General features: G+C 40.5%; 1 protein-coding gene across 1 annotated transcript in view; it reads left to right on the top strand.

Annotated features, from left to right (window-relative positions):
* The window catches only part of LOC137372849 (protein Hook homolog 1-like), an 87,202-nt gene that overhangs the window by 24,295 nt on the left and 43,235 nt on the right, over positions 1-19,672 (top strand). The window contains exons 7-11 of the mRNA XM_068037206.1: positions 489-572; positions 10,812-10,975; positions 13,291-13,431; positions 16,001-16,202; positions 17,046-17,156. Coding sequence (XP_067893307.1) covers positions 489-572; positions 10,812-10,975; positions 13,291-13,431; positions 16,001-16,202; positions 17,046-17,156 — 702 coding nt within the window. The remainder of the gene's footprint in view (positions 1-488; positions 573-10,811; positions 10,976-13,290; positions 13,432-16,000; positions 16,203-17,045; positions 17,157-19,672) is intronic.

Here is a 19,672-nt window from a genome sequence, read left to right as displayed (position 1 = left end):
CCCTCCGAGATATCTGTGCGCCTTGAATTGGGGCCTCTTGAGCATCCCCGATTTTTAGTTGCTATATCATTGGAGGCCATGCCTTCAGCTGTCAAGTCTCTAAGCTCTGGCATTCCCTCCCTAAACCTCTCTGCCTCTCCATCTCACTTTCCTTCTTTAAGATGCTCCTTAAAGCCTACCTCTTTGACTAAGCTTTTGATAATCTGCCCTATTATCACTGTGTTAAATTTTGCTTGAGAATGCTCCTATGAAGTGCATTGGGATATTTTATAACATTAAAGGCACTATATAAATACAATTGTTGTTGTTAAAACTACAGGCCATTGATTTGAATATATTATAAAACTAAATCTTCCTGAAAGATCAGAAATGTTGTCCGAAAGTAATTTCACAGTTGAATATAGTTTGCCAGTGAAATCCAAATATTAATGAATGTCTCTCTTATTGCTTGTACGAAATGTAAGATTTATTTGAAACCTTGTTTTTAGCTCAAAAAGGCCCTGGAAGACCTCAGTGAGGCCTTGCAAGAGAAGGAGGAATTGACTCAGCGTTGTCAGGAGTTGGATATTCAGGTTAGTTACAAAAACCTGCAATGTGGTCTGCATTTAGGGAATGGCCCCTTGGCGGTAGTCTGTGATCCATTTAAAATTTAACTTAATTAAAAAGGTAGGGGTCAGCACACTCAGCCAGTGCTGATCTACATTCATGTGGGAGAAGAGTCAAAAACCTTTTAAAACAAATTATGTGTGCACTGGTCTCATTCATTTACATGGAGCTATACAGAATGATTTTTGCCTAACTCCTGCCCTGATTTGGAGCAGTAATTGGATAGGTGAAGTACAGAAACTTGGTGGAAATTAGTTCTGGTGGATTCCCACTTATTTAAGGCCCCATTTGATCTTTGGGGTGAACATGGGGCAGATGTCTGAAGCTCCTGCCCAAAACAGGCAGTAGCTTCATTAGCATATTTAAATGGGTCAAGGAGGACATCACACTGTTTTCTGGCCCACAGGTGCGCTAGCCACTTAGTCTGTAGAGCACCCAGTGAAGCTCGGTGGGAACAAGGCCTTGGGAGGATTAACAGTTGGAAGGATCTTTTAAAAGGACCACGCACTTTAAAGATTTAAGGCATTAGGCCTTTTCAAGTGTCCTTCCTATAGTTTTTTTGGCTTCCTGCTGGCACTTAGATTTTCACAAGCCTTAGTGATAGGTGTCATGACAGAGGTGGAGGTAAGAGAGGAGGGGGAGTTGCACTATTGATTAGGGAGGACATCACGGCAGTACATAGACAGGATGTCCCGTGGGGAACGTCCAGCGAGGCCATATGGGTAGAACTTAGAAATAAGAAAGGGGTGATCACTTTGATGGGGTGATACTATAGGCTCCCCAATAGTCAGAGGGAATTGGAGGAGCATATATGTAGGGAAATCACAGATAGGTGTAGGAATTATAGGGTTGTAATAGTAGGTGATTTTAACTTTCCTAATATTGACTGGGACTGCCTTAGTGCGAAGGGATCAGATGGGGAAGAATTTGTTAAGTGTGTCCAGGATAGTTTTCTAAAGCAGTATGTGGATGGCCCTACTAGAGAAGGGGCTACACTCGACCTCCTCTTAGGAAATGAGGCTGGGCATGTGGTTGATGTGTCAGTGGGGGAGCACTTTGGGACCAGTGACCATAACTCTATTAGCTTCAAGATAGTTATGGAAAAGGATAGGACTGGTCCTCAAGTTGAAGTCCTAAATTGAGGGAAGGCTAATTTCGATGGCATCAGACAGGAACTCCAAAAGTTGAATGGGAGAGGCTGTTGACAGGTAAAGGGACGTCTGGCAAGTGGGAGGCTTTTAAAAGTGAGATAGGAAGAGTTCAGGGTCTGCATGTACCTGTTAGATTGAAGGGCAAGGCTGGAAAGTTTAGGGAACCTTGGTTGAAGAGGGATATTGAGGGTCTGGTCAGGACAAAGAAGGAGGCATATGTCCAGTATAGGCAGCTGGGATCAAGCGAGTCCCTCGAGGAGTATAGGGGATGTCGGAGTACACTTAAGAAGGAAATTAGGAGGGCAAAAAGGGGCCATGAGATTACCCTGGCAGATAGGATAAAGGAGAATCCTAAAAGATTCTATAAGTATATTAAGAGTAAAAGGATAGCTAGGGAGAGAGTAGGTCCCCTTAAGGATCAGCAGGGTAATCTATGCGTGGAGCCACGGGAAATGGGCGCGGTCTTAAATGAATACTTGTCGTCTGTATTTACTGTGGATAAGGTCATGGAAGCTAGTGAGTTCAAGGGAGGGAACAACGATATCCTAGAGCATATCAACATTACAAAGGAGGAGGTGTTGGAGGTTTTGAAGTGCATTAAGGTGGATAGATCCCCAGGGCCTGACCAGATGTATCCTAGGATGCTATGGGAAGCAAGGGAGGAGATTGCTCGGGCCCTGGCAGAGATTTTTGTATCATCATTAGCCACGAATGAGGTACCGGAAGACCGGAGGATAGCTAATGTTGTGCCTTTATTTAAGAAGGGCAGCAGGGATAAGCCAGGGAACTACAGGCTGGTGAGCCTTACATCAGTGTTGGGAAAGTTATTGGAAGAGATTCTGAGAGACAGGATTTATATGCATTTGGAAAGGCAATGTCTGATTAGGATAGTCAGCATGGCTTTGTGCGTGGGAAATCATGTTTAACAAATTTGATTGAGTTTTTTGAGGAGGTGACCAAGAGGATTGATGAGGGCAGGGTGGTGGACGTTGTCTACATGGACTTTAGCAAGGCCTTTGACAAGGTCCCGCATGTTAGGCTGGTCCAGAAGGTGCGAACGCATGGGATCCAGGGTGAGCTAGCCAATTGGATACAAAATTGCCTTGGTGATAGGAGGCAAAGGGTGGTAGTGGAGGGTTGTTTTTCAGATTGGAGGCTGGTAACCAGTGGTGTGCCGCAGGGATCGGTGCCGGGCCCTCCGTTGTTTGTCATATATGTTAATGACTTGGATGTGAATGTCGGGGCATATTTAGTAAGTTTGCAGATGACACCAAAATTGGTGGTATAGTGGATAGTGAAGAGGGTTGTCTAAGGTTACAACAGGATATCGATCAATTGGGAAAGTGGGCAAGGGATTGACAAATGGAATTTAATGCAGACAAGTGCGAAGTGATGCATTTTGGGAAGTTAAACCAGGGCAGGACATATACCATGAATGGCAGGGCCCTGGGGAGTGTTGGGATGAGCAGAGAGATCTTGGGATGCAAGTACGTAGTTCCCTGAAAGTGGCAACACAGGTAGACAGGGTGGTGAAGAAGGTGTATGGCATGCTTGCCTTCATCAGCCGAGGCATTGAGTACAAGAGTTGGGACGTCATGTTACTGTTGTACATAACGTTGATTAGTCCACATTTGGAGTACTGTGTGCAGTTCTGGTCGCCGCACTACAGGAAAGATGTGATTAAGCTGGAGAGGGTGCAGAAAAGATTCACAAGGGTGTTGGCTGTTTGGAGGGCTTGAGTTATAAAGAGAGATTGGATAGGCTGCGCCTGTTTTCCCTGGAGCGAAGGAGGCTGAGAGGGGACATGATAGAGGTATATAAAATTATGAGAGGCATTGATCGGGTAGATAGCCAGAGTCTGTTTCCCATGGTAGGGGTGACTAAAACTAGAGGGCATAGATTTAAGGCGAGAGGGAGGAGGTTTAAAGGGGATCAAAGGGGTAAGTTTTTCACACAAAGAATAGTGGGTATCTGGAATGAGCTGCCAGAGGAGGTGGTGGAGGCAGGAACAGTAGCAACATTTAAGAGGCATCTGGACAGGTATTTGAATGAGAAAGGCATAGAGGGATATGGAATTAATGCAGGCAGGTGGGATTAGTATAGATAGGTATTATGGTCGGCATGGATGCGGTGGGCCGAAGGGCCTGTTTCTATGCTGTATGACTCTATGACTCTATGACTTATTATTTTCTTTTACCCCAAGCAAAGGGTTTGCTACCAGGAACCCTTTGAGCTAAATTGCTTGGATTAAAACTAGGATAAATGGAAAGATGCCAGGCAGGCCAGGCTGACCAAGGTGCTTTGGACTCTCCCACCTGAATCCCATCTCAACATCCACAAAGAATGGTCTCACTTTGACATTGCATTTCTGGTGGAGGGTCCTGTTCCCAATGGGGGCTGCACCAGCAGATCCCCAGTTTCATGTGAGATGTGAATGCCTGTTTAACCCTTATGTTGAAAGATTCTTCAGAAATCTCCCAATCCCAAGAGTGGCTCAATAGCACCATTACTGATCGAGTTCGCTGAGCCCTGAAGGACATAGTTGCTAGACTGGGTCTGCAGCAGGTGCTGAGGGAACCAACAAGAGGGAAAAACATACTTGACCTCGTCCTCACCAATCTGCCTGTCGCAGATGCATCTGTCCATGACAGTATTGGTAGGGATAACCACTACATAGTCCTCGTGGAGACAAAGTCCCGTCTTCACATTGAGGATACCCTCCATTGTGTTGTGTGGCACTATCACCATGCTAAATGGGATAGATTTCAAACACATCTAGCAACACAAAACTGGGCATCCACGAAGCGCTGTGGGCCATCAACAGCAGCAGAATTGTACATAACCACAATCTGTAACCTGATGGCCTGGCATATCCCCCACTCTATCATTACCATCAAGCTGGGGGATCAACCCTGGTTCAATGAAGAGTGCAGGAGGCCATGCCAGGAGCAGCACCAGGCATACCTCAAAAAGAGGTGTCAACCTGGTGAAGCTGCAACCCAGGACCACTTGCGTGCCAAATGGCATAAGCAGCATAGACAGAGCAAACGATCCCACAACCAACGGATTGGATCTAAGCTCTGCAGTCCTGCCACATCCAGTCGTGAATGGTGGTGGGCAATTAAACAATTGTCAGGAGGAGGTGGCTCCACAAGTATCCCCATCCTCAATGATGGGGGAGCCCAGCACATCAGTGCAAAAGATTAGACTGAAGCATTTGCAACAATCTCCAGCCAGAAGTGCCAAGTGGATGACATATCTCTGCCTCCTCCTGAGGTCCCCAGCATCACAGATGCCAGTCTTCAGCCAATTCGATTCATTCCACATGGTATCAAGAAACGGCTGAAGGCACTGGATACTGCAAAGGCTATGGGCCCTGATAACATTCCGGCAATAGTACTGAAAACCTATGCTCCAGAACTTGCCACGCCCCTAGCCAAGCTGTTCCAGTAAAGCTACAACACTGGCATCTACCTGGCAATATGGAAAATTTCCCAAGTATGTTCTGTACGCAAAAAGCAGGACAAATCCAACACGACCAATTGCTGCCCCATCAGTCTACCCTCGATCATCAGTAAAGTGATGGAAGGTGTCGTCAATAATGCTATCAAGCAGCTCTTGCTTAGCAATAACCTGCTCAGTGACGCTCAGTTTGGGTTCCACTAGGGCCTCTCGGCTCCTGACCTCATTGCAGCCTTGGTTCAAACATGGACAAATGAGCTAAATTCATGAGGTGAGGTGAGAGTGACTGCCCTTGAAATCAAGGCAGCATTTGACTGAGTGTGGCATCAAGGAGCCCCAGCAAAACTGGAGTCAATGGGAATCGGGGAAAAACTCTCCCCTGGTTGGAGTCATACCTAGCACAATGGAAGATGGTTGTGGTTGGATGTTAATCAATCTCAGCTTTGAAACATCACCGCAGGAGTTCCTCAGGGTAGTGTCCTACACCCAACTATCTTCAGCTGCTTCATCAATGACTTTCCTTCAATCATAAGGTCAAAAGTGGGGATGTTTGCTGATGATTGCACAATGCTCAGCACCATTCGTGACTCAAATACTGAAGCAGTCTGTGTAGACGTGCAGCAAGACCCGAACCTGAACCTGGAGTATTGAGTACAATCTTGGTCTCCTTATCTAAGGAAGGATATACTTGCCATAGAGGGAGTGCAAGGGAGGTTCACCTGGCTATCCCCGAGATGGTGGCATTGTCCTGTTCTCCTTCTAGACCAGGCAATGGTGGATGGGATGTGAAGTTTTCACTCAATGCTCCTAGGGCAAGGAGTTCCACAACTGGGGAGAAAACTACTTTCAAAAGTGGAATTCCCCCCTTTTTATGCAACAAATATTTCATATGAGTCAGATTGTTGTTGTATCACTTAGCGATCCGAATAAACCTGCAATAGATATTGACTTGACTTTCAGCGAAATGACATCATGGCTTACAGATTGAAATGTAGAGAACACAAAAAGTGATTGTTAAAATGAAAAGTTTGCAAGGATAAATTTATGATTGAATAAAGTTTTTTTGCTGTGGTTAATTAATTGTGGTGAACAATATGATTTAAAAATAAACTTGGAGAATGCCAGTTGAATCTGAATTTTGTGATTGCATCATTGTGAGGCTGTTCGAAAGGAGTAAAATCAAATCAGTGGAGCTAAGTTGGGGGCCAGTTAGCTCACTTGGCTAGATAGCTAGAGTGTGGTGCAGGATAACACTAACAGCATGGGTTGAGGTAGTTCTTCGGTCCTACCTCCTCACCTTGCCCCATAGTCATGTCATATAGCATAAGCCATGATTAGCAACTGTTGGACAACGAGGACGTTGCATAAAGAGAGGGAGCATAGAACTGCTTAATGCAAAAATAATGTTTTTGATTTAAAATAATTTTCTTTTATAGCAAGTCATTGATAATTGAGAATCATGTAAGAACTGCATTATGCAGCCCTACCAACAGGCTACTGATTCTTAATTTTGTAAAAAAAAAGTTATCGCCATCAATAATTGGAATGATTGTGAAAAGATTAAGGACTCTTTCAGTTTGTAATTTCCTTTTTAATTTTTACTGATATATTGTTAAACTTGAAATTATTTTAAATTATTTTTCATGAGCATTAAATTCAAAAATTGAACAACTTGCCATTAGTGCAATATGTCCAAATCGTGTGATTTTTCTGACTTTGCCGAGATTTGGTTCTTGAGTCATCTGAGTTCACATACTCGTGGAGATACAGATCACACCATATGTCAGTGCTTCTCTCATCATCTGTCCAGCATGGCATAAACATTTACACTCCTTAATTAAAAGGCTAAACAAATAAATGTGTAGAAGTTTCTAATAAAAGTTGTAGCAAAGGAATTTTGACCTAATTTTCATTCAAAATTACCTGGAACATTCACCTGGCTTCAATTTGCTGATGTAAAATTATCCCCTTGATCAACATTTTTCTAAAGAGTCTAATTCTAAGAGTGAGATTATAATGGACTTCCTGAGGAATTTGCTTTTTGTAACCCTATGTTCTATGGATGGTGAAATTAATAATGCTTGAACGTGAGGCCAACATATGGGGAGAAAATGTAATTGAGATTTTATCCGTCTCATTCTGGTACTTACCATTTTTGATTGCCTGTTTTGTTATTCCAGCTGAACTTTTCTGTAGTCCCTTTTGGCTTTAAATTCCCTGTGCTGATAATGACCCGCCATGATTTCAAAAGCTGCACCTGGAAAAATAAACATTTAAAAAGGAATTGAGCTCTAGAATGACTTGCTGGTTTCTTAATTGCATGTACACTGATTTAGACTTAAAATATTTTCATTTCTTCCCCCAACCCTCACTTTGTTGTCTCTAAAGTTGAGTTGCCAAAATTGAAGCTATGGAAAGATAAATGTATATGGGAGAGTCGCCTAACCTTATTTGTGTTTTCCATCAGATTGAGAAACTTATGAATCATAGTCACTAATAAATCATATAACAAATTCAAGAGAAACCTCTTCATTCAGAGAGTGGTGAAAATGTAAATCTCACTACCACATGGAATAGTTGAGGCGATTATCATCGAAGCATTTAAAGGGAAGCTAGATAAGTATATGAGGGTGAAAGAAATAGAAGGATATATCGATAGGCTGAGATGAAATAAAGTGGTATGAGGCTCATCTGAAACATAGGGACAAATAGCTTGTTTCTGTGCTGTAAAATTCTATGTAATAAAAACTTTGAAAAGTGTCAAATTATTTTTAAAGTATTATTTCTGATAAAGTACTATTATTAAAATGGAAAAGTATGTATTTAGTAGTATTTGGTAGTATTTAGAATTCAGCAAAGGAGGACCAAGGGATTGATTAAGAAGGGGAAAATAGAGTATGAGAGCAAGCTTGCGGGGAACATAAAAACTGACTGTAAAAGCTTCTATAGGTCTGTGAAGAGAAAAAGATTGGTGAAGACAAATGTAGGTCCTTTACAGTCAGAAGCAGGGGAACTTATTATGGGGACCAAAGAAATGGCTGACCAACTAAATGCATACTTTAGTTCTCTCTTCACAAAGGAGGACACAAATATCATACCAGAAATATTGGGGAACAGATGGCTTAGTCAGAGAGAGGAACTGAAGGAAACCAGTATTCGTAGAGAAATGGTGTTGGGGAAATCGATGGGATTGAAGGCCAATAAATCCCCAGGGCCTGATGGTATGCATCCCAGAGTACTTAAGGAAGGGGCCCTAGAAATAGTGGATGCATTGGTGGTCATCTTCCAAGATTCTATAGACTCTGGAACAGTTCCTACAGATTGAGGGTAGCTAATGTAACCCCACTATTTAAAAAGGGGAGGTAGAGAGAAAGCAGGGAATTATAGACCAGTCAGCCTGACGTCGGTAGTGGGGAAAATTCTAGAGTCCATTATCAAAGATTTTAAAGCAGAGCACTTGGAGAACAGTGGTAGAATCGGGCAGAGTCAGCATGGATATACGAAAGGGAAATCATGCTTGATACATCTACTAGAATTCTTCGAGGACGTAACTAGTAGAGTTGATGAGGGGGAGCCAGTGGATGTAGTTTATTTGGACTTTCAGAAGGCTTTCGACAAAGTCTCACATAAGAGATTAGCATGTAAAATTAAAGCGCATGGGATTGGGGGTAGTGTACTGTGATGGATAGAAAATTGGTTGGCAGACAGGAAACAAAGTGTAGGGATAAATGGGTGTTTTTCTGAATGGCAAGCAGTAACTAGTGGGGTACCGCAGGCATCGGTGCTAGGACCTCGGCTATTCACAATATATATTTAATGATTTAGATGAGGGAACTAAATGTATTTCCAAATTTGCAGAAGACACAAAACTGGGTGGGAAGGTGAGTTGTGAGGAGGATGCAGGGAGGCTTCAGGGTGATTTGGACAAGTTGAGTAAGTGGGCAAATGCATGGCAAATGCAGTATAATGTGGATAAATGTGAGGTATCCACTTTGGGAGCAAAATGAGGAAGGCAGATTATTTTTTGAATGGCTATAAACTGAGAGAGGGGACTATGCAGCGAGACCTGGGTGTTCTCGTACACCAGTCGCTGAAGGTAAACATGCAGGTGCAACAGGTGGTAAAAAAGGCAAATGGTATGTTGGCCTTCATAGTGAGAGGATTCGAGTACAGGAGCAGGGATGTCTTGCTGCAATTATACAGGGCCTTGGTGAGGCCAAACCTGGAATATTGTGTGCAGTTTTGGTCTCCTTATCTGAGGAAGGATGTTCTTGCTATAGAGGGAGTGCAGCGAAGGCTTACCAGACTGATTCCTGTGATGGCGGGTCTGATGTATGAGCAGAGATTGAGTCGGTTAGGATTATATTCGCTGGAGTTCAGAAGAGTGAGGGGGGATCTCATAGAAACCTATAAAATTCTAACAGGACTTGACAGGGTAGATGCAGGAAGGATGCTCCCGATGGTGGGGGAGTCCAGAACCAGGGGTCATAGTCTAAGGATATGGGGTAAACCTTTCAGGACTGAGATGAGGAGAAATTTCTTCACCCAGAGAGTGGTGAGCCTGTGGAATTCGCTACCACAGAAAGTAGTTGAGGCCAAAACATTGTATGTTTTCAAGAAGGAGTTGGATATAGCTCTTGGGTCTAAAGGGATCAAAGGGTATGGGGCGAAAGCGGGAACAGGTTACTGATTTGGATGATCAGCCATGATCATAATGAATGGCGGAGCAGGCTCGAAGGGCTGAATCACCTACTCCTGCACCTATTTTCTATGTTTCTATGTAGTTTTGTAATTACTGGGACTTAATGTTGCTTTATTAGAATTTAGCTATCATCAGTTATTGTGCGTTATCATTAGTTCAAACAAATTTCACTGAACGTACTGTTAAAATGGCCTTAATCTTCTTTAAAAGGGGACGTCACTGTCACAGGGGAGGGTGAGGAGCTGTACCTTTTTGTGATTTTGTTTATGTGGAAATACATTCATGCACTGTGTTCACCCATCATAAAAAAATTTCACTTTTGTGTGAAAGTGGTTCTTTGGAAATGTTCTATTAATAATTGCTTGAGGAAATAGTACTTTTATAGCGTAGCTCTAGCCAAACAGGTTTGTTACCTGAATTCCTTCATTGGTATAATACTGGTATTATCTTGACCTTGGGATGAGTCATGTTAATAGCGCACAAACTTTCAATGTATTGGCTGACTTGGCCAAAAATATATTTTGAAGCAGTGTGGAGGAGTTAAGCAGATTAGTAATTTTCAAGGTTATGTTATGTGGAAATCCATGAAAATGATGGGTAGGAAAAGACCAGCTGGCTTATCCAGCTGATCCCAAACCATGATGACTAGACACCTCCTCCTGCCACGCCCCTGCAGCCATGTAATCTCCTGAGCAGGAGAAAAAACTGAAAAACCCGAGGCCAATAAGTTCCTCTTCGACCCCTTCAGGTGGTCAAAACCAACTGGGAGATCCCATTGACCATGCATACATTAAATGTTTATCCACGTAATTGGAATTAGATTCTGGGAACATATATTTATTCATTTCGCTTGATAAGGTGGCAGAAAATATGTGCACCTCTGCTTCTAGGTTTCTACTCTTCAAGAAGAAAGAAACAGCTTATTGGCTGAGAATGACCTTATGACAGAGAGGATAAACCAATTGGATGCATTTGATGATCCACACAGCCTTGCTGGCAAGAAGTACTTTAACTTCCAGCTTCAGCTAGATCAGTTACAAGAAGAAAACTACAGGTATATGATTCAGCTTTATTTATTAAAATTGACTTTTTAAATTTGTGTGTTGCACACTCTTTATTTGAGGATCACCACTGGAGCTGCACACTTCAACTATGAGAAAGAACTTCATAAACTCCTCCAAAAGTTGCAAATCCTCATACTAATGCAGACAGCCTAACTAGCTGCAGGATATTCCTGACCTTCCACTTGGACAACAGTAAGCTTGGGAAAGCTATTCACCATTTTCCTTTACCTTGTTTCAGTTCAGCCTTTTTCTGTCTTTTTAATAGATTCATGAAACTTTGCCAAATGTTTTTCTTTCTGAGAAATAAATGCACTCCTCCAATTCTGGGCTCTTGCACATCTCCGATTTTAATCACTGCAGCTGCTAAGGCCCTATGTTCTGGAATTTCTTTCCTAAACGTCTCCGCTTCTCTACCTCTCTTTCCTCCGTTAAGACACCTCGTAAATCTTACCTCTTTCATTTGCCCTAATATTTCTTATTTTGACTCGATATCAAATTTTGTTTGATAACTCTCCTGTGAAGTGCCTTGGGATATTTTACTGCAATAAAGGCGCTATATAAATACAAATTGTTGTTGATTTTGGAATCTCTTCCCAACAGCTCCATCTCATGGGTTCCTTTTTATCTCTTCCAAGCTTTCCTGTTCGCATTGCCTTTTAAAATGTTTTCCCTGCCATCATAACCTTAAGCTTTCCTGACTATTTTATACAAGTTATCCTTTCAGTATTCCCACATACCTGCAGCTGTTTACTTCCATCACTAGATGGAGCTTCATAACCTCCAAAACTTGCAGATGCTGCCATCCCTTTGAGTACATTATCACTAATAGAATGAGGGACATTTCGTTTCATCCTGACTTTGCAGGTAAAATCTTGGGAGATCCACTAATTGAAAGTAAATCCTGAATCTAAATGATAAAAAGCAAGTGCTTTAAAACTGTTGCTAACGAACTAGTTCATCTCTCTCTGTCTTTCTCTCTTGTCACTCTTCTTGTCCCCAATCTCAATTCTTTCCATCTCCTTCTCTCTGTCTTTTTGTATGTTTTTCTTCTTTCAGATTCCATTTTCTCTGTCTTGCATTACACTCGCACACTTGTTCCACTATCATCTCTGCATTTTTCTATCTCTCTCTCTATCTCTCTCTCTCCCCCCACATCTCTGTCTTGTACTCACTTTATGCCAAATAGCAGTGCAAAATAGATTTTGTGAATACAAAACTGATAGAAAAAGTTGTAAGATGATTCTGGTTCACCCAATGTCTGCTCGAGTAAGCACTATAAAGTGATGAACAGTTTTAACCTATCATTTATTTTCATTTCTTTACTCTATGCTTTTCTGCTGTTTTCAATAATTCTGGTGTTTCTTTCTTGTACTAGTGTTTATTTTTCTTTGGCTTACTATCTCTTCTCTTGTATGTAACATTAAAATTTATCTTCTTGCTGTTTGTTCTTTATATTTGACTTTGAAAGTTTCTTCTCTTTTTTTCAGTTCATCTTCTTCTTCACTCTTCTTTCCCCCTAATATATACTCTCAGTTACTTTCCTTTCTTCCTGATATTTTCCATTTCAATTCAGCATACTTGGGGAAAACCATTGCACAGTAAGTGTACGCTTTATGCTATATGATTTTTTTCAGTTGTATTTATGTAAACATGGCTTAATTATTACTTTTATAGCTTAGCAAAAATTCTACGTAAGTCATATTACACAAATATGTAAAGGGAGTAGTTAAGAGAGTTCTGCCTCTCAGTCTCCCCTTCCTATTCCATGTGTGGAGGCTACATGGCTTGGCACATTCTTGGCTGTGAACTTATTGTGGGGAGCTCTGTCCTACTAAGCTGTGGCACAGCCAGATGAACTGCACTTCTATATAGCTCTGTCAGATTGAACCAATTTCTGAGGTTTCATCTGTACAATATGGTCTTTCATATGTAATTTAGACCTTCAATTTTTCAAATGTCTAGTATATAATTATATGTAGAATAACCGGACAGTAATCTTGAAATGCATACAATGTACCTTTGTCGTGTAAACAAGTGTTGAAATGATTTCATAAGCAAGTGACCTTGAATGGTTTTTAACTATCATTTGAATTACAAGAAAAGATTATTGCCGAAATCGTTGTAAAATATTAATTTTTTTTACAATGTTAGTGGGTATCATAGTAGACATGGTGGTTATTGCATGATTCTGTCCTTGCAAAAGGGTTACTGGTTGTGATATAGTTCCCAGCAAGTTTGGCCTCTCAGATTCAGTTTTCTTTTATATGTATTTTCAACAAGCTATTTTTGTTGCCATTCTCTCTAGGCTTGAAGCAGCAAAGGACGACTATCGCAATCACTGTGAAGAACTGGAGCGACAACTGATTGAGATACAACACAGAAATGATGAATTAAACAGCCTGGCAGAAGAAAATCTTGCTCTTAAAGATGAAATTGATGTCCTGAGGTAAAGGAATGTTGAAAGTAAAAGAAATTTGAAGATTCCCACCTACATTGCATTAGCACTGACTAGGAATTGTTTCAAGACAACCTATATTGTCGAAGGGTTATCTTTGGTTAAAGTACCAGGTTAACATTGTATCATGTCGCTATCCATTTGTGATCTGTATAAAATTTGTACATAATGTATTTGTTATTTGCATTACTGCTGTGATAAGTAAATTAATAACTTCTTCATTATTTTGCTCTGAAGTATAAGCTTCTCCACTCTGGTAATCATAAAGTTTAAAATAGTTAGACCGCACTTGACCAAAGGTAACTGTTCCCTCAGGTCTGGTGCTGTATAACAATGTATACTGCTGGCAACTCCTTGACGTGTGCTAGACATTTGAGCGTTTAGTTTTGTGCATTGCATATTAGTAATATAAAAATACTAATAACATAAGGATGGACACTAGGTGGCACAAAACTGGAAACCATGAAGACGGAAATGTAATAGGTTTGCCCATCCTGATATCATGCAGCTTACTGGACTGAGAGGCTTTAGTTGAAACTTGAGGGAAACCTGTCAGTGTGCTTTCAGTGCAGTTGGAGTAAACAAAGGAGGATTTTGCAGGATTGTTATTAAGCTTTCAGCAAAGTGCAGTGCACCCTGGTGTAGGGAGTACAACCAACCCCTGAACCTAGATTTTCTGATTGGCATTATTTTAACATCAACATTACTCCATCTATTTTAAACTAGTTAACATTGATTTGGAAAATTCAGAGCTCAGTTTTCCTCTCCATACTTTCCCTATAGCTGCATTTTATTTGAATGTTTGTTTGTCCACACTTGATTTCATTGTTTATAACTAGACAAATCCCATAAGTTGTTATTTCTGTATGTAGCACTGTTTGAGAATTGCAAATTTATTTTAAAAATGCCTGAGACATTAAGAATGGCAGGTTCTGAGAGAAATAATTCCTCTTTTTATTACTATTTGCTCATCCACCTAGTGTATTTTGTATGTGTTTTGATTTTCTTTGGTAATTTTTAGCTTTAATTCTGTCTTTCACCATTCACACAACCCTGCGATCCATCCATTTCTTCTACTGCCTCTAGAAATGTTGAGAGTAGAGTTGGCCTTGTACCAATGGGGGCAGAGCTTACCTTTACTAGTGTTCATTCAGGTAATTGGGTGTTTTGATTTTTCTGATACAGGAAACCAACTCTGTTCCAAGCTTTCATTACCTGACTTTGACCAAATCTTTGGTTACTCCTCCAAGTATTTGAAAAGTAAAATACTGTGAATGCTGGAAATCTGGGGGTGGGGGATTGGTGGGGAGGGGAAAGAAACAGAAAATGCTGGAAAACACACAGTAAATTTGTGTAGAGAGAAACAGAGTTGATGTTTCAGGTTGACAACCTCCCATTATCGCCTTCGGCTCAGTGTTCGCTTATTTCCTTACACCTTTCTGATTGATCTTAAGTCACGTTCCTATTTAAAGGTGCCAATTAAATGCAAATTACTGATGTTGTCTTGGCGGGGTTGGGGGGTGGAATAGGAACTTTATTTCCCTCTTTCCTTCCATCGTTTTGTTTTCTTGAAAAACAATTGGTGGGCAGGTGAGAGGGGTTTATTAACTAAATCTTTCAGATTAGCCCAATGGAGCAAATGGTCTTTTCTGATTTACTACTTTCCTATGTTCTATATGTAATGGTCAAGGGTAGCTTTGCTATGCTGAGTAAGAGTCCCAATATCCTGCAGGCAGATCCTTATCAGAGAAATATTTCAAATATTTGCCTTTAATTGATATATTAATGTAAAGGAAAACAAATACTGATTTTCTTTCACAGCTGTGTTAAGTTTGAAATTACATATTTCAACCTTGTACCATTTTGTTTGTATGGTTGTAGAATATATCATGATTTCTTTATATAGTATAAATCTATACTGCCTCTAGAATAAGAATTGCAAATGGTAATTTGTTTTGTATTTTTGTTTGCCGACAGAAGAATAGTGAGATATTTGATTTTATGGTCTATCCATGTCGCAGTTCCTGTTTATTTTGTACAAATCTATATAATTCTGGACTTTTAATATATTGATGAATTTCTGGAAAACCCTTGAAGAAGGCGTTTTGTGTTTTACAATTTGTAGTTCCATTAGGCTGTTCTGATTGTCTCAACCTTTCTCAGGCCTGCAATTGCTTTCCTCTTGTTCACTCTTCTCATGTAGGCTTTTTAGTAATTTGTTTGGAGCTCGTTTCTGAATGCAGTGGTTCCTGTTGACCTTACATGCTGAGTTTACTGCAGCTGATTACAGTCCAAGATATTGGGTGAAGTGTTCAGAAGCAATCCGGTTTTAACAACATCAAAGACGCTTTTAAATCTTATCGAACCCTTTCATATTATATCTGTGTCAAAGCAACATTGTGTGTACTATGTATTAGCAAACATGGCGACTTTTAATTTTAGAGTGTAGTTAAAGTTAATCTCTTTTTTATGGTTTTGAAGATGAATAGATTTCATGACTGGACGCAGAGGTTTTGAAGCCAAGAAAACTTTTTATGTATCCTAACCACTGTTCTTGCAGGAATTATTCAGATAAGGTAATCAAATTAGAGGCCTCAGTGGAGATGTACAAAAAAAAGCTGGAAGACCTAAGTGACTTGAGGCGGCAAATGAAATTGTTGGAGGACAAAAACGTGATGTATATGCAGAATACAGTCAGCCTGGAGGAAGAACTCCGAAAAGCTAATGCTGCACGTGCTCAGCTGGAGACATGCAAAAGACAAGTAAGCATCAACCGCAAATCCTGTTATCTGAGTTCAGCGTGCAGCTCATGATAAGTCATTTATTTGTGCTACAATTTAAGTAACTTAAATGTAAAATGAAATAGCTTCCTGGACAGCCTATTGGATAAATGCACTGTTGAATGCCATACTAAGTCGTAAAGGCTAGAAGATCCCATAGTTGATTTAAAGTCTGCGTTTTTACATAATCTCCACTGGGTAAGCAGCTGTGATGCTATTAACTGCATCAGCATCTCTGATCTAGGGATGGGAAAAGCCACATAGATAATTAGATAGATGGAAAAAAATGAAGTTCAATATCAAATGCTGGAACTGTTCAAACTTTTAATGAACTAATTCTTTTGTAGCTTTCTAGAAATACTGTAGTTGAAGAAAATTGTTAGCTATTCTATTGTATTTCCCCTATCCTTTACCCTATAATTTTCTCCCTTCCTTTCATGAAAATGCTAATTTATGCGGTTTTAAAAAAATTTTTGTTCCTGTTATGTGAGCATCACTGGCAACGCCAGCATTTGTTACCCATTCCTAATTGCCCTTGAGAAAACAGCTCCACTGCTACCTTACTGAAATGCCCAGTACATTTGTGCGACCGTAGATATTTGTAGTATCTCCATTGCTGCCCCAGTTGGGAGCAGCTAACTTGGAATTAGTCAGGGATTGATCTTGATCCTGAGACTTTTTATTTTGTTTGGTTCAGTGCCATACTGGGCATTTCATTTATCTACTGACTTATTGAGGAAAGCCACACTTTTCCCAGTTTACTGTAACAGTGCCATTTGTTCTAATGACTTTTTGTAACACTGGATGCTTTATTGTATTTTAAAGGTTCAGGAACTTCACAATTCTTTGTCTGAGGAAGTAAGAAGAGCAGACAAACTGGCATTTGAATTGAAACAGATTGAGGAAAAGCATGAAACTTTACTGAAAGAAAAAGAGGCAAGTGCCCTTGGTATTCAGATAGAAATACATGACCTGATTTCTTTAGTTCTTCAAAACTGTTTAGCTTGCTTGCTGAAATGTTTTAATCTGTTATGTCACTACAAGGCATTTATTATAATGTGATTTCCATTGTAGTACCTTTTCCTAAAAACCTGTCAACTATCCTCTTAACTTACCATCACTAAACTTACGAAACAAATATATTTCAGTCTGATTCTCTATCCTTATTGAGAAGTAGATATATTTCTGGTCTTTTAATACTGAAGTAAGTTCTGCACAACCCATATGTTTTAAAACATCACAGGGCAGATTTGATGCATAGTGCTTTAGTATTTTATCCAATATTCAACTCTGTTAGACTCCTCCCTGTATTGTAAAGTCAGAATTCCTTCTGTCCCATCTTTCCTGCTCTGAAAACATCCTTTCCATAGAATGCACATATTTTGTATCTTCTCCAGCTAAAGGAATGGCTGTTTTACCGATCCCCAAGTGTAGTTGTGTAGATGGTAGGTGGGCTGCTACACGAGACTAACAGGTTAACTTGCCTGTACCTCTTCCCCTTCAGTGTGGAAACAATTAGCCTCTAATTAACACAGATGACTAGTTCCCAGTTTCAACTGAGAACTTTTGAGTGCATACTGTAGGAATTCTACATGGTAGAACTGAGTAGCTACATTATTGGAACAGCAGCTCAGAAGCTATGAATTCAGCTGCCAACCTGGCAAGTTGTGAAATTAGATTTAATAAATTTGGTAATTTGTCCTTTGGCACCAGAAAAAGAAGTTGTGAAATCTGTTGGATTTTTATAAAAATCCAATTGATTTACTGCCATTCCTACCTGTAATTGACTCCATGACCATCTGAATTGGCCTTACAAGGGTCTCTTCGAGAAGGAAGTCCCATTGCTATCACCATCTCAGAGCAGCAAAGGATGGGTAATAAATCAAGCATTGCTCATATCCAAGAACAAATAATTGATGCTGTGTCACCCAAATTAGGATGACATAAGATAACTTTTTATAGCAATTTTTTTTTAGAATTTGGCCAATTATTGCTATGATATTGCCTATGTCGTATTTAAACAACAGTCTGAGATTAAAGCAGACTGTTTGCAACCTTGGTGTCACATTGAGATGAGCTTCCGCCCTCATAGTCACGCCATCGTTAAGACCACCTATTTCCACCTCAGTAACATTGATCGACTTCGCCTTCGTCTCAGATCATCTGCTGCTGAAACCCTTATTCATGCCTTTGTTACCTCTAGACTCGACTATTCCAATAGCTCCTGTCTGGTCTCCCACATTCTACCCTCCGTAAACCTGAGATCATTCAAAACTCTGCTGCCTGTGTCTTAACTCGCACCAAGTCCTGTCCCCCTTTCACCCCTGTGCTCGTTGTCCTACATTGGCTCCCAGTCAAGCAACGTCTTGATTTTAAAATTCTCATCCTTGTTTTCAAATCCCTCCATGGCTTCGCCCCTCCCTATCTGTAATCTCCTCCAGCTCTACAACCCTCCCAGATATCTGTGCTCCTCTAATTCTGGCCTCTTGAGCATGTCCGAATTTAATCGCTCCACCTTTGATGTCCATGCCTTCAGTTACCTAGGCCCTAAACTCTGGAATACCCTCCCTAATCTTGCTGCCTCTCTACCTTACTTTTCTCCTTTAAGGCACTCCTTTTAAAACCTTCTTCTTTGATCAAGCTTTTTGTTATCTGACCTAATAGGGCGGCACAGTGGCGCAGTGGTTAGCACCGCAGCCTCACAGCTCCAGCGACCCGGGTTCAATTCTGGCTCCACACTGCCTGTGTGGAGTTTGCAAGTTCTCCCTGTGTCTGCGTGGGTTTCCTCCGGGTGCTCCGGTTTCCTCCCACATGCCAAAGACTTGCAGGTTGATAGGTTAATTGGCCATTATAAATTGCCCTTAGTATAGGTAGGTGGTAGGGAAATATAGGGACAGGTGGGGATTTGGTAGGGATATGGGATTAGTGTAGGATTAGTATAAATGGGTGGTTGATGGTCGAAACAGACTCGGTGGGCCGAAGGGCCTGTTTCAGTGCTGTATCTCTAAAACTTAAAAAACTAAATATTTCCTTATGTGGCTTGTTGTGATATTTTGTTTTATAATGCTCCTTTGAAATGCCTTGGAATGTTTTATTATGTTAAAGGTGCTATATAAGTATAAGTTGTTGCTGTTAGGCAATAGGAAAAACAAATGCCATGATTGAGAATTGTTGAGGATTTTAACATAAACCGCCTTCTAAAGAGGATATCAGTCTGGCTGAACTTAAATAAGCTAATCTTTTGCGTTTGTTAATACTGTACTCAATTGAGATTATATACATACTTCAGTTTTGTACTTCATTGTGTTTGTTTTAGAATGCACCTTCAATGCAGAACAATGAAATTAATTGTGCATTTTATAATAGTTCTCAGCTGACCAGAATCCAGCTCTAACGCGGTATTGTAATGGAATACAGGTCTGAATATTTGGCTTTAGTGATTTTCCTGCCCA

Source organism: Heterodontus francisci, chromosome 8 (genome assembly GCF_036365525.1).
Source record: "Heterodontus francisci isolate sHetFra1 chromosome 8, sHetFra1.hap1, whole genome shotgun sequence".
In the NCBI taxonomy this organism is placed as follows: domain Eukaryota; kingdom Metazoa; phylum Chordata; class Chondrichthyes; order Heterodontiformes; family Heterodontidae; genus Heterodontus; species Heterodontus francisci.
The sequence above is the reverse complement of the archived record's forward strand: the minus strand, read 5'-3'. Positions and strand labels throughout refer to the sequence as shown.